The sequence below is a fragment of the Microtus ochrogaster genome, linkage group LG10, assembly GCF_000317375.1.
Source record: "Microtus ochrogaster isolate Prairie Vole_2 linkage group LG10, MicOch1.0, whole genome shotgun sequence".
NCBI classification, from domain to species: domain Eukaryota; kingdom Metazoa; phylum Chordata; class Mammalia; order Rodentia; family Cricetidae; genus Microtus; species Microtus ochrogaster.
Window position 1 is genome coordinate 7,859,000 of NC_022035.1, and position 14,097 is coordinate 7,873,096.

Consider the following 14,097-nt stretch of genomic DNA (forward strand, 5'->3'; position numbering starts at 1 on the left):
CCTTTGTTAATCTCTATTGTGCAGAGTGATTTCTTACTGGGAAAGCATATTACTTCTACAACATCTTCACCCCATGAGAATTCAGGCTTCTCTGAGGTTTTAAGTGCTCACAAAGTGACAAGACACAATGACTCCTCAAGTTTCATATCTCTGCTACATCTGAACTACCACACTGTGCAAAACTTCTGTGTCAGTAGAGAATTGAGACTGTGATTTTTTTCCTGTCATAAAAAATGAGATGTAATCTGCATCCACCATCTTTATTGATTGTGCTCTCACTGAATGCAAGATATATGTGTTTCTTTAACATAGACAATTCAGCAGCAATTCTTTGAAACACTTTACAGGCCTGGAGAGAAATTCCCAATGAATCGCTGGCCTATTTAGCTAAGTTATTTTAGCTACTGAAATGCAATATTGCGAGTCTTAGTCAATCATTATTTAGTCTCTTATGTCATAAAGATCCAATGAGAGGGACTTTAAATTCAGTGACTAAATCCCCGATTGTGGCTCTGTGCCAGTTCACACCTTACTGTACTGGCTTCCTTGATGAAGTGGTGTGAAGTTTGGAGAAAATGTATTCAAAAGACCTGATTTGTGTCACATCTTGACTAGAATTTTAACCTTATTAATAACCTAATAATTTATATTGAAGAGAAATGTTGGCCATTTTACTATTTTATTTCATACCCTACTAATATTTATGCGGCTACCACTGTACGGGGATAGTCATGTACGGTATTTCTAAAAGGAAGTATGTGACTGATCAGACAATCCCCACATCTTTAAGTATGTTTGTTTGATTCACACAACTGATGTGACTATTAGACTTTATGCAATGGAAGCTAATAGCCTAATTATACTTTTAATCTAGTACTCAACATTAAATTAAACCTCTACAGCATGCTAACCCAGTGACAGCAGGAGTCAACTCAAAGTTGCTCATTAGTGGCTCATCCAGTTACTTAATGGGAGTCAAGCAACTTAGATAACTGTACTACTACAGGGAAGAAGCCTGGGGAACCATCAGAATAAAGACCATCAGGAAAAAAAAACCAAATAGGGAGTGAATTGAAAATGCATGCAGTGTGGAAGTACAAATACACACGCATCCATGAAAGGAGGCTGCTGTACGGAGGTGGGGAAACAGAAATGCTTAGCGAAGTCAACAGAATTAGGAAGAGGCTACAGAGGAACAATGAGTAACTTCCTGTGCAGCTGAAATGAAATGGAGTTGTGTGAATTCAAAAAGGAGAACAGTGGCAAATAGATTCAAGACAACAGCTAGGAGTGCACGTAGATCAACGGCATAGTGCTGGCCTAGCATAAACACAGCCTGAGGGTCCGTATCCAGTAACATAAAGTCTTGAAATGAAATAAAAGGCAACCAGAACAATAGTATTATGGGAGAAAGTTTTTAGCTTAGGTGAATCAAACATTCATTTTTATTTACTCATTTATTTAAGCTATGACCTCTTCCAAGATCTTTTTACCTATATCTGAAAATCCACAGTAATGAAATCAATAAACAAGAATAGCTGAAGTAAAGGTAGGGAGGGTGAGGAACTAAAAAAATAAAGACAGTGTGCTATTTGAGGAAACAGTAGGGATGCCGCACAATCCCACTCAGGCTTCCAAACCTCAAAGTAAACAGGGAATTGTATCTTTCACAAGATTTCCAGGGGCAACAAGACACAGACTTCAGGTGCTCTGCAAAGGCATATGTGTTGAGACAGCAGGGAAATTTATCTTATGTATTTAATCAGGAGAACAGGTTTCATGATAAAGGGGATAGCAATGCCACCCAATGCTGATTCTATAGTAAATAAGATATCAAATTCTGAGTGATGACGCTCTAATTTCTAAGACTGAGTCCAAATCATAACTTCATAAATATTTCAGAAAAGGCAATTATGCAAATGATCCAGATAGCCACTCCCAGATGATCTGGCTCATCCAAGAGCAACATTTAGTCAGTCTAGAGAAATCATAACCTTCCCGTCATTCTCAATGAACACTGTGTTCACAACAAATGAATCACACATGAGGTAGCCTTTCATAATGTAGTCATTACGTACCAGAGGATAATCTGCCAAATAATTTCCTTCTAGGACTTACTGCCAATTAATTACATTTTCAAAGCTAAGCCACTACTGGTGGTATAATATTATATAATATATTATATAATATTATATATTATATTATATGGTATAATATTATACCCTCTGCTTTCTTTATTTCCCGCTGTTTCCTGTTTTCTTCTCTGGAGAGAGTTACTTTGTTTTATGAAATGTGGGAGAATATTATTCTTAGCTATGGTTCCCCAGGTGCTTGTTAAGAACATATTTTGTTTATAGGGTAATTCTGAAAATGCTATAAACCTGGAGAGATTACAGTTGTGCCTTACTCTGTTAACTTACTCAGATAAGTATCTGTGTTCAAAATCCCAATACTCCAAGCTCTGAGTTATTCTACTTTCTTTTGTTGTAGGAGAAAAGATGGTATAAAGAAGCTGTTTGCTTTTTCTTAGTGGTACTGGGAACTGAACTTTGGGCCTCACGTATGCTAGGCAACTGCTCCACTACTTCCCCATATGCCCTGCCTAAGAATCTGCATTTTGTAAGAAGCCCTAAAGCAATGTGGGAACTACGCATGGACAAAAGAGAAACTGCACCATGAAATCAAGCTCAAAAGCCTTGAACTAGGGAATATCTGCCTCCTGGTTACCACAGGAGTCAGTACGGTGAGTCTGAAGCCCCGTTTTTCTGCAGACAGGAGACAGGGGATGTTATTAAAAGGTTACCTGAGATCCGTGGCTTTCCCAGTCTTGTTAGTGCACATCACATCCCTGGTCTGATACCCAATCTGGATGTCCCAGTATCTGTTCTCCTGTCTGTTTTGTCTGTTTCTGTTTCTCTTTTTCTTGATGAGCTCACGGGCCTCTGGGTCCTTCACCACTTTGCCTCTCTCCCTCTCCCGCTCTTTGTTCTTGCCGCGACGCCTGGCTTGCCTGGTTTGCCTTGAGTGTGACACTGAGCATGCACTCCAGGGCCCCACCTGCAAACTATACATGCTCTCCTCTGCCTCGCAGGGGTTGGACTGGCACACCTGGAACTCAGTGAGGTTGGGACAACTGGAGCCTCCAAACTGGGGAGGTGCGACCACGTGTCTAGTGCGGTGCTGCAGGCCGCTGCCACAGGTCCTGGAGCACTCAGACCAGGCCGAGAACTCAGACACGATGCAGTCTTGCTGGCAAGGGATGAGGCAGGCCTGTTCCAGGAGGGGCTTGGGCTCAAAGTACTCGCAGATGATGTCCTCTGCGGGGAGGTCCTTGTCCTTCTGGATACAGGTTATCTCTCTCACCTGGATGCCTTCCTCTCCCTTCACGCATTCTCGAGTTTTGTCCAGGCTTTTGGAAATCACAGGCTGACACTGATTCCAGGGTCCCAGCCTCCAGTCATACAACTCTTTGTGCCAGTCACACACCTTGAAACAGTTCTGCTGGGTACTCGGTCTCCCAGCCTGCTTGCAGTTCGCAGGCAGCGTTGTCCAGCCTTCCACATGGGCACACCACACAGACCGGGATTGGATGCCGCCTGGTCCACATTCATTTCCCATACACCGTCCCCAGGTACCTACAAATCAGCACAAGAGTTAGTTAGCAGGGCTACAGGAAGAGAGTGGCATGCTATTCCCATTTCAGAAAGACGTCTCTAGACTCAGTACATTAACTTTCCCGACATCTTATAAAGTAGGTCTCTGTATGAGACGACTGGAAAGTAATGATCGCCCCTGAGTACTTCTACAAGAGGGAACTGTGTCAAGGTGTCTATATAAGGTAACAGCTGGGGCAATTTCACTCCGGGTCCTTTTGGGATTACTAAAAGTTTGCTGTGATTCATTTCCTTTATTTCAGGTAGATAGAGATCGTTTCTCATAAAGGGCATCAGAAACTAGTGACAGCAAAAACCCATTATTCTTGCCTCAGATCCTGAACTCCATTTTAGTAACTGGTAAAGAAAATAGCCCTCCTGAAAGCCTTCTCCTGTAGGCGTTCTTTGCCTGGGCAATTAACTATTTTGAAGAAATTGGTCTGCCTCACCTGCATTCTGATTGTAACGGGCTGTGACTGCAGAGGTCTAATGGCTGAGCACAGTGTTGCTGATAGAATTCAGAGTGGGACTTTATGGGAACTAAATCTGAGACATCAGGCCTTTTTTCCCAAGATATTTGCTGTTTTTTAACTTTAAAAAAATCCTCAATGAACTACAGAGATGAGTAAAGAAATTAATTTCTGCTAAGATAAACACAACAAAACACTTCCCAATTGTGACTCTTTGTTGAGCAACGTCTTTGAGTTCTTTCAGTTCACTCCTTTGTTAAATATGACTACCCGGGTATTTTATGGGACACTTAAGTCAATTGTTTCCATATGAAAGGGGGCTTGTCGCCCTGGAACACTTTTTAAGAGACAGAGGTCTGGCATTTCTTATAAATTTCTATTGTAAATCAGGTTGTACTGTTTTCAAGGTATTTACAAATTCTGATGTGTTAAAATGAGAATACATTTTAGAATGGCAAATAAACACAAAGATCACATAATTGCATGATTTTCAAAACGTTGTCATGAAGATAAGGACTTATTTGATGACCCCTGAATGTCATCAACAAGTCCTGAGGATGTAAGTTTCATGAGATGGCTACAGAGTTCCCTAAGACAGACAGAGAGTCTGTCAGTCTGTCAGTAAGTCAGGCAGACAGACAGACAGACAGACAGACAGACACACACACACACACACACACACACACACACACACACAATATACATGGCTGCTGCCCTCTTCCTACAGTCCTGCTTTAATAAGAGAAAGTCTGGCTTCACATTTATTTTTATTCATGTGTACATTATGCATAAGGTTTGGTCTGCAAGATGTTGAAGAAGAAAAAAAAAGTTTTAAACTAGGCCAAAGGACTTATTTTGTGGCTCAGAAAAACGGGACATGAAAGAGGGCTGATTTGCCCAATTTGCATTTTGAATAAATAATAGAACCAATTGCAGTTTAGGTCCAGTTCTTCTGACACTTTGGCTCTGATAAAGCCAAAATCTAGAGCTTTAGCTTTAGGTGCTTTCCTCTGTACAAAACAACCATCAATCTACACAAGAAGAAGTACAAAGAATGCATTTATAGTATCTAATTTTATTTAACAAGAAAGATACATTGGCTTTCATTCAAGTTTCACAATCAAGCTGTAAATAGAAGATTGAGGCTTATCTGAATTATTGTGGTAACTAATAATCTTTTCATTTAAAATAGTACTATATATTTGTTATATCCAAAATATTATTTTATGAAAATAATATATAAAATTGTATTAGACTTATATTTTTAGAAATAGTATTCCTAGGATGTTAATGTTTAGAAATATTTTATAAACTAAAAAGGCAGTGAATTTGTTAAAAGTGTTAACATATAGTACCTAAAAATATTTTAATTCTATTTTTACTTTGTATATTTTTTCACTGATCTTATGATGTCTTCCTACAGATTTCAAATTATTACATTTGAGACACATAAAACTTAAGATCTACCTCAATAAGAACTTTGCAACATGTATAAGATTTTATAATTAATTCCATATAGCTTTAGTTTTAGTTTCCTCTGCCCATTATGTTTGAACAAAACTGTTACCCTTTTCCCACCACAAACACCTCACAGAAAGATATATTTATATTAGACTCAAGGCTGAACTATATGGTGCTCGATTGGGATGTTAAGGCATAGGTGTTAACTCAGAATCTAAATCCAAAAGCAACATAAGAGAATTTCTTGATGCACTATAGTTTTCCATCCTTAACATTATTTATGAGATTAAACTGAATTATCAATGTTTAGTATTTTATTCCTCGAATAATGTCAAAAGAAGAATTTTATAGGAAATGTTCATAGTGTTGACTCTACTCTAAAGACTGGTTAGATAATGTTGTGTGCCTTTTCTCATTAGGGAACATGAATAAAAATCTATTCATCAGGTTAGATAGGCACCAATAATATACCACAGAAATGGTTTCACTCAACTCTCATTTGATGAACCAGTGAGTTCATTGGGGCTACTAATATTGCTATAGGTGGATGACTCAGAGACATCTGATTCATTTTAAAGCCTGTCCAGCTTATCCCTAGACTTCTCTACTCAACTTGCAGCCTGCTCCATAGGAGACAGTTTTCTCTTGCTAGCCATTGTTTACAGGTTACATAAAATTGAGCCGGAGCAATATTCCTTGAGTAGAATAATATTAGTAAGTTTTCTTCAAAGCCAATGACCTGTGTAGTCTCAGGGTCTCAGGTTCTTCACTACTTTAGCACTGTCAGTTATTTGTTCCTATGGAATGGCGATGTGGGATTCCTCTCTGTACGCTGTGAATACCACTGGGCTAATAAAGGACTGCTTTGGACCTATAGCAGGGCAGAACTTAGCTAGGCAGGGAAAACTAAACTGAATGCTGGGGGAAAGAAGGGTTGAGTCAGGGAGTAGCCATGGAGCCGCTTCCGGAGACAGATGTGCTGGTAGGTCACAACCTCGTGGTGATGCACAGATTAATGGAGATGGGTTAAATTAAGATGTAAGAGTTAGCAAATAAGAAGCTAGAGCTAATGGGCCAAGCAGTAATTTAAATAATATGGTTTTTGTGTGATCATTTTCGACAGCTGGGATGAACAAGTAGCGTACTATAACAGAATGGGCCTTAAATACAATTAGTAAGTCGTTGGTTATTCCAAAAACATTTGAATACTGTTATTCTGCTAAAGGAACATAGTAACAAAATAACTCCTAATGGCATACTGCTATACCCCTAGATCAGTGCATCACTCAGCCCTCATAAGAGAAGTTTCTTCTTGCATGGATAACTCACAACTGGACAACTGGAAGAAAGTAAGAGAGTTTGAGCATTCGGTCCTAAGTGAGTATCTTCATCAAAGCTCTTTCCTCAGGGTACAGTGTAATAGCAAGAAGAGATGAATGACTTCAAGGCAACAGCATCTTCCAGACACAACTGGTATACATCTGAGCTTGCAGAGCCTGTGCCTTCACACATAAAGCCTGTGGAGGTTCAAGCTACATGATTCGAGCACAGAGAAAGTAAATACAGGCTCCCACACGTAAAAAGCTATCTCCAATTGATACCCAATGCAAAGGAAAAATCAGTTTTCTCCAATGGAGTCTCACTGGGGGCCTTCAGGTAAGGGGCCATCTTTGGGAGTATTTGACCAACACAAAATTATCTAAGTGTCATTTTATACTTTTTTTTTCTTTTCTTGCTTTGTTTGGATACATTTTTTTTTTGTCTTTTAAGTTTTAGCTTGTTTATTATGAGTTTTGCTTTTTGTACTTCTGCAGAGTGTTTTTGTGTGTGCTTCTTGGTTTTGCTGTTGTCTTTGTCTGGCTGCTTGTTGTGGGGTAGAATGGAAAATTGGGTAGATAAGTGGGGAGGTTTCAGGAGAATTGAGGAATGGGAAAGCATGATCAAAGTCTATTATATAAATAGTTTCAACAAAAGACAAGCTTTAAAAATGATGGTCATAGGTCCTGTGAATACTATAACTTTCTAAGCTTTTAGAATATAGTTTCTTACTTTCATGAATTGTATTTTTCTCCTTCTAACATCCAGGAGTGAATGTTTCAGCTCCTAAGAGGGATCTCTATCACTCAATGTTAATCTAAATCAGTCAGACAACAGTCAACAACAGTCAAGTTCTTGAATAACTGACTAAAAATTTTCTATTTGATGCTTTAATGCATAGAAACATATGACATCAGCCATTAATATAAATTTAGCTTACCAGAAAAGTAAGAATATTTTTATTTTGAGGTTCTTTTTTTAAACTTAAAAATTTTGATTTTAAATATTTCCCATTTTACATATTCATTGTATGTGGTCCTCTGGTAGGTACATAAGGACACTAGTGTAAGTATATGCTGTATATTTATCTTTTTGAATGTACTGAATATCATACATATATGTGAGCCATCTTTCCCATATGTTTGATTATATTTATATGCATATAAAATTTGTCCTGCCACTAATTTAATGGAATAACTTGTTCCATAGTTTCTATCTTTTAATTTCCTGGTTTACGCTTGTGTGAATACCCTCAATACTTTGTTTATAAAGAGAGGACTTAGCTGGCAAATAATAATACTGAAGACATTACATGGTTGCTGTCAGCTACAACAGATAAAAAGATGGAGTTCAAGAGAACTCTACGCAATTTTCTACCAAAAGATAATGAGAATCTCTCAAGATATTTCAATCGCTAGACAAAAGGATATGTTATGAATGCAAGTATGGTCCACCTTCAATTCTAATAATATGAACACAGATTCTTACTGACTCCTTATAGACAGCCTGTGCATTTTCATATATACTCACTCCAAGAACTCAATGACAGCATCCCACAAAAATGCAACAGAGATCCATAAAGATACCAAAGAAAAGCGTGCATGAGAGTAATTGCAAAAGCAGAGATGGCATTACAATCATTATTGAAAGAACTCATGCGCCTCACAAGCTCCAATGGCTATCTTATCTTTTCATTGCACCTTGGGTATTGCATGTGTGTCCAATTGAGTACACTCATGAAAGATCAGACTGTCCGCCCAGTATACCCGATGAATGCCTGTCTATTTATGCCCTCTGAGCAGTCTTGAAATAATCACACCCTGACTAAAATGAAGACCATATCTAAAATTGCTCTTGACAACCAAGCATAGTTAACCCAATTAGCTACTCTATTTCTAAGAGCACACATGGTTTAAAATACAGCTTGACAACACAGTATGCAAATTCTATTAAGGGAAACAAAAAGTCCACTGCCAAACATGGTCTGAGAAAGTAACATGTAACATCAAATATCTCTGTGAAAATGTTAAGATTCAGCTCCACAGTTTACATTACAATGATTGAGAAGCGGTAGAAAAGAGGCAGGGTTAGTGCATAATATCTAACAAGATCAGTAAGAATTTCCCTTGATTTGAAACCTGCCTTATTTATTCTTGTTCATGATAATTTAGGGAAAGTTGGAATCTAATTGGGTAAAAGAATAATAAACAGCTTTCTTCTTTAAGGCTTGGATACTATCACTTTATGAACAGAAATGTATTTCTGTGTACAGATTTGTAGGACTGTGTTTATTCACTATCACACAAAAATCTGTCTAGGATGTAGGTCAATAAATATGTGTAAAAACACTGAGCTTGACAGATTTTATGCAAATATGAACAGAAGCATTGGATGTCTTATTCTACCAGAAAAAATTAAAACAACTGTTTGTATGCCCAAAACATTTATGTCATTAATACTTACAAAACAAATATTTTCAAATAGAATACATGTAAAATTAAATATAACTAAGATAAAAAGCATTTAGTGAATGTTTCTTGGCTTAGTTTCCATGTTGCCAGTATTTAAAATACAACTCTATACCAACTTTGAAAATATGTGGCTAAAACAAGAGCCTATCTTTACTAAGGACATTTTTGTAATACATCTAGTTCAAAATTCTGTCTTTACTTCAGTTTGCAAAAGATGAACTTCTCAATTTAAAATAGATGGCTTTCTTACCAAGTTGTATACTCATTTCTCCTAAGACTCTTGATTTTATATGTGAAGGGCATGAGAACAATAAAAGGTTGAGTCTATAAAAGGCCACATTATTGACAGGTGGCCAACAGCTGTTCCAAAGAGCCCTATAAAAGATAAACACTATTAAAGGAACATTAGAAAATTATGCAAACTACTCTCCATTCTTGTTTGCTATAAAACTCTTAAATGAGCCAGGTTCTTGTTTGGCTAAATACATCTGCATCTCTCAAATAGGACAATATGTTTTCCCTCCTGAAATTGGTTCCAGAATAGCACATCCTGCTTACCACAAGGTCAAGGAGCATTTACAGAGCTTTGTTATAGACTGACTGCCCTGTCCTGTTAGCTATAAGATATTACATTTTAAAATTCACAGACAGTAAAAATGTATCCATTTGTTTGTACTAAGCAAAGTGTGTAAAAATATTAGAAATTTCTGCTATATGGCAGAGAAGTCTTCAGCTATTCTAAATTAACTTCACATTTTGTTGTCAACTTATGGGACAATTAATTTTGTATCTAAATATATATTTAGAATTAGGATAAGTTGTTTTATAACCAGCCTTTGTACCTTACAGGATTATATAAAAGTAATTTTATTTCAATACATATGCACAGACTTGACTACTCTCATTTCTTTAATCTCCTTGACTCTATGATTTTCCACAGTTATACCTAAACTATGCTTATTTAATTCTCAATTTTCAGCTTTTCAACATGTTGAAAGTGTCCCTGAAAATGTACCATTTATCCCTTTTTGTGGCAGTTTATGAGGATATTCTCCTCACCTCTCAATAGTTGTTGCTTCAAATATGGATTACTGCTGTGGTAGTTATATGTTTATTTTTGCCTACTACCTGCACTTGGTTTATTTCAATTCCAATCCTTTGTGTAATGTATCTCCAGAGAGTCCGTGAAGCTGTCAATATCTTTTTCAGCACAGAAACACAGTCTTGCTTGTCCTGTGCTCATTTATCATGCCAAGACGTTTTTCTGTGAAAAAAATAGTCATTTGTGCTTAAATTGTCTGCCTTGAAATATTTTCATAACCTTTAAAATGCAGGTCCTCTGGATATCTGTCATGGCTGTTAGCTCAGTGTTTTTGTGGGTTTTCTCACAGTGAAAGTAGGTGCGTCTCTTTCTGTTAGTTGCTCTCAGGACTCTTGTCCTCCTATTGGGTTGCCGTGTCCAGCCTCGAGATGAGGACTTTTGCCTTGTCCCATTGTATCTTGTTTTGTCACGTTTGCCTGTTGTCTCTTGGAGGCCTGCTCTTTTCTGAAGGGAAGTGGAAAGGGAGTGTGTTCAGGGTAGAGTAGAGATGCAGGGGATTGGGAAGGGTGGAAGGAGGGGAACGTGTAGTTGAGATGTATTGCATGAGAGAAATCTGTATTTTCAACAGAAACAAAAAAACCCACAAGGTACCATAAAGGATTTTCATAGATTTTGTTGATGTACATGCTTTGCTTCACAGATCTATTCGTACACACTGAAGAACACACAAGTATAACACACAGCTTCAATATTTACCAGCCTAAAATAGAAACATTTCCTTTTTTAAATAAAAATAAAAGGAGAGTGAAAGGCTCCTTTGACTTGAATTTTAATTTAATTAAATTTAATTTAGAGTATAACTCTCAAATGACAACTCAGTTTGGTGGATGAGGAGCGATTACTGTGAAAGTCAAATGTGCTTTCATCTAAGTCAGTAATTAAACTTTCATAAAATTATAAGAGTATCAAATTAAGTGTTGAAAATTGGAACACACTTTAAATCTGATGAGAAAAGGGGAGAAAATCAGTAACTAGGAGAGCCTTTTAACAATTGCTAAATACAATAACTTATTTTTAGGACCTATCTCACGCTTATACTTCTTGAGAAAATTACTCAGTCTTCTGGGTCCTGGCTTTGATTTTTATAAAATAAAGTATAAAATGAATCAAGTCATTTACTCCCACTATCTCATGATGACTGAAATATCATTATTAGAAGGAAACACTGTTTTCTCACACAAAAAGAGTCATTTTTGGTGTGACAACATTTTAAACACACTTCTTGCCTACACTTCCATTTTTTTATTATAGAAATTCACCATTATGCCTGGCCAAAGCAACAATAATTTAATAAGACTAGTCTCCATTAAAGCAAACAAGAGTTCAAAGCATTTGACAACGCTGAAGATTTCAAAGTTATGTTGCGAAACTGATTTTTTTCAATAAAATATATAGAAGTTCAACACATTACTGTACCCAAATAAATGCTTATAGTAAGAGTTTTTCTGTGGAATGATACACACAAATCCACCATGGCTTAAGTGAACATCTAACAATTAATAAGCTATCTTCTTGCCCCCGAATTATTCACTAAGTTGAATTGACATATTTTCCAATAGCTTATGTATTTGTAGTCTCATAATTGACTTGATGGCATATTTTAAATATAGAGATTTGTGAGAATGCATAACAACTTTTATCTTTTCATGTTTATTTGTATACATATCTTATCCTTACTTGGAATTTATGGAGCAATTAAAAGCTTTCTATTGTTCTAGTATTTTTATACTTATACAACTTCACAAGCCTATACAAAGATAGTAATGGAAACTTTATTTTTTAGCCTTAAATATGGTCGCTCTCTGAATACTGACAATAGGCCCCTTGTACTGGGGACCACATCCACACAGCTCACTGAATATAGATACATCAAGCTGGTATCTGCTTTCACCCTACATTTTAGTTCCCAACCCAGTCATAAACGCTTCATTCTGCCTTGCCTGAAAGATGTACCAGGGCAATGATGGGCCAGAACTTGTGGGAGTGGCCAACTAATGTTTGGTTTAGCCCACATCATGAGACACAGCCCATGCCATACACTATCTGGATGGCCAGAAATTCTGGACTAGATAGTACAGACACCTAGGGTAGAACTAAACACTACAGGAAAATAAAATCAATAAAAATGACCCCTAATGTTACTCTGCTATACTCATAGATTAGTGCCTTGTCAAATTGTTATCAGAGAGGCTTCCTTCTATATCAGATGGGAGTAGGTACAAAGACCCATAGTCAAAGATTACATAAAGAGGGAGTCTAAATTCGAGATCTCTATCATGTCCCTCCCCTCATAGTTGGGAGACCCCACAGAAGACAGGAGGAAAGATTATAGGCATCAGAGGGGGCAGAGAATACCGGTAGAACATGACTCACTGAATCAACTGAGCAGGGCTCACATGGTCTCACAGAGACTCAAGAAAAGAAATAGGAAGCCTGCATGGGTCTACCTGATATCCTGTGCATATATGCTATAGCTGTTAGCTTGGTGCTTTGGGGAACTCCTAATAGTGGGAGTGGATGTAGCTCTGACTCATTTTGCCTGCTCTTGGGACTCTTTCCTCCTATTGGGTCTCCTTGTGCAGCCTTGATATGCGGGCTTTTGTCTTGTCTTATTGTTTCTTGTTTTGTCCTGTTTTCTTGTTGGCGCTTGGAGACCTGCTCATTTCTGAAGAGAGAAAGGAGAGGAATTGGATGTAGGGGGAAAAGGAGTTTCAAGGAGGAGAGGAGGAAGCTGAGAGCAGTGGAATGAGAGGAAACTGGGCAGTGAATTGTGTGAGAGAAAAATCCATTTTAAATAAAAATTTTTTAAAGAATTATGAGCATCCACAGCACACATTCCTAATAAAAGAGTGATTATCAATCACACTTTAAGAGCATGTATTTTCTTATGTCTGTTAGAAGTAGGACTTGAAACGAAGGACTGCACGTTCATAGCTTATTTTAAATGTTCTATTGTGATAGAATAAGGCACAGAGTAAGACAGAAGGGGATTAAGGACAAGCCAATACAATCATGTGCAATCAATTTGTGCACTATTGATGACCGGTTTTGACTCTATAAACTTTCTGAAAGGCTTTATAAAAGGCATTGTAGAACTGTCACTTCCTAAGGCAGAAGAGCTAAGCATTTTGACTTTGACTTATCTACTAGTAACTTGTCTTGTTTCTGGGACAAAATACCTCCCCCCCCCAAAAAAAAAAAACTTAAGGAAAGAAGGAAGGTTTTTTTTTTGGCCCACACATTCAGGAACTATAAAGCCATGCCTTCTGGTGCTTAACTAGCTCTTTCCTTTATATTCAGTATAAAACTTCAGGCCATGAAATAGAAGTGACTATACTGATTATGCATTTTCTTACCTCACTTAACTCAGCGCAGACACTTCCTTATAGACATGTATGTTTGTCCCCTAGATGATCATGTAGTCAGTCTGTCATGTTGGCCATCACAGCTCCTATTGCTCACTGCTCAATTTTCTTGAAGCGGCACATAGGAAGTTGCTGATGTACATGTTCCTTTCATCATTCAGATACCTTTGTTATGCATCTTAAGTCAAACAAACTATAGGCTCACCTATAAATTAGTGACCAGCTCAAGTTTTGTAAACATGGGTTTTCCCCAGAGAG

The 14,097-nt window shown here is 37.5% G+C and overlaps 1 protein-coding gene across 1 annotated transcript in view; it reads right to left on the reverse strand.

Annotated features, from left to right (window-relative positions):
- The window catches only part of Thsd7a (thrombospondin type 1 domain containing 7A), a 402,496-nt gene that overhangs the window by 213,671 nt on the left and 174,728 nt on the right, over positions 1 to 14,097 (reverse strand). The window contains exon 2 of the mRNA XM_013352455.2: positions 2,804 to 3,635. Within this exon, the coding sequence (XP_013207909.2) occupies positions 2,804 to 3,635 (832 nt within the window). The remainder of the gene's footprint in view (positions 1 to 2,803; positions 3,636 to 14,097) is intronic.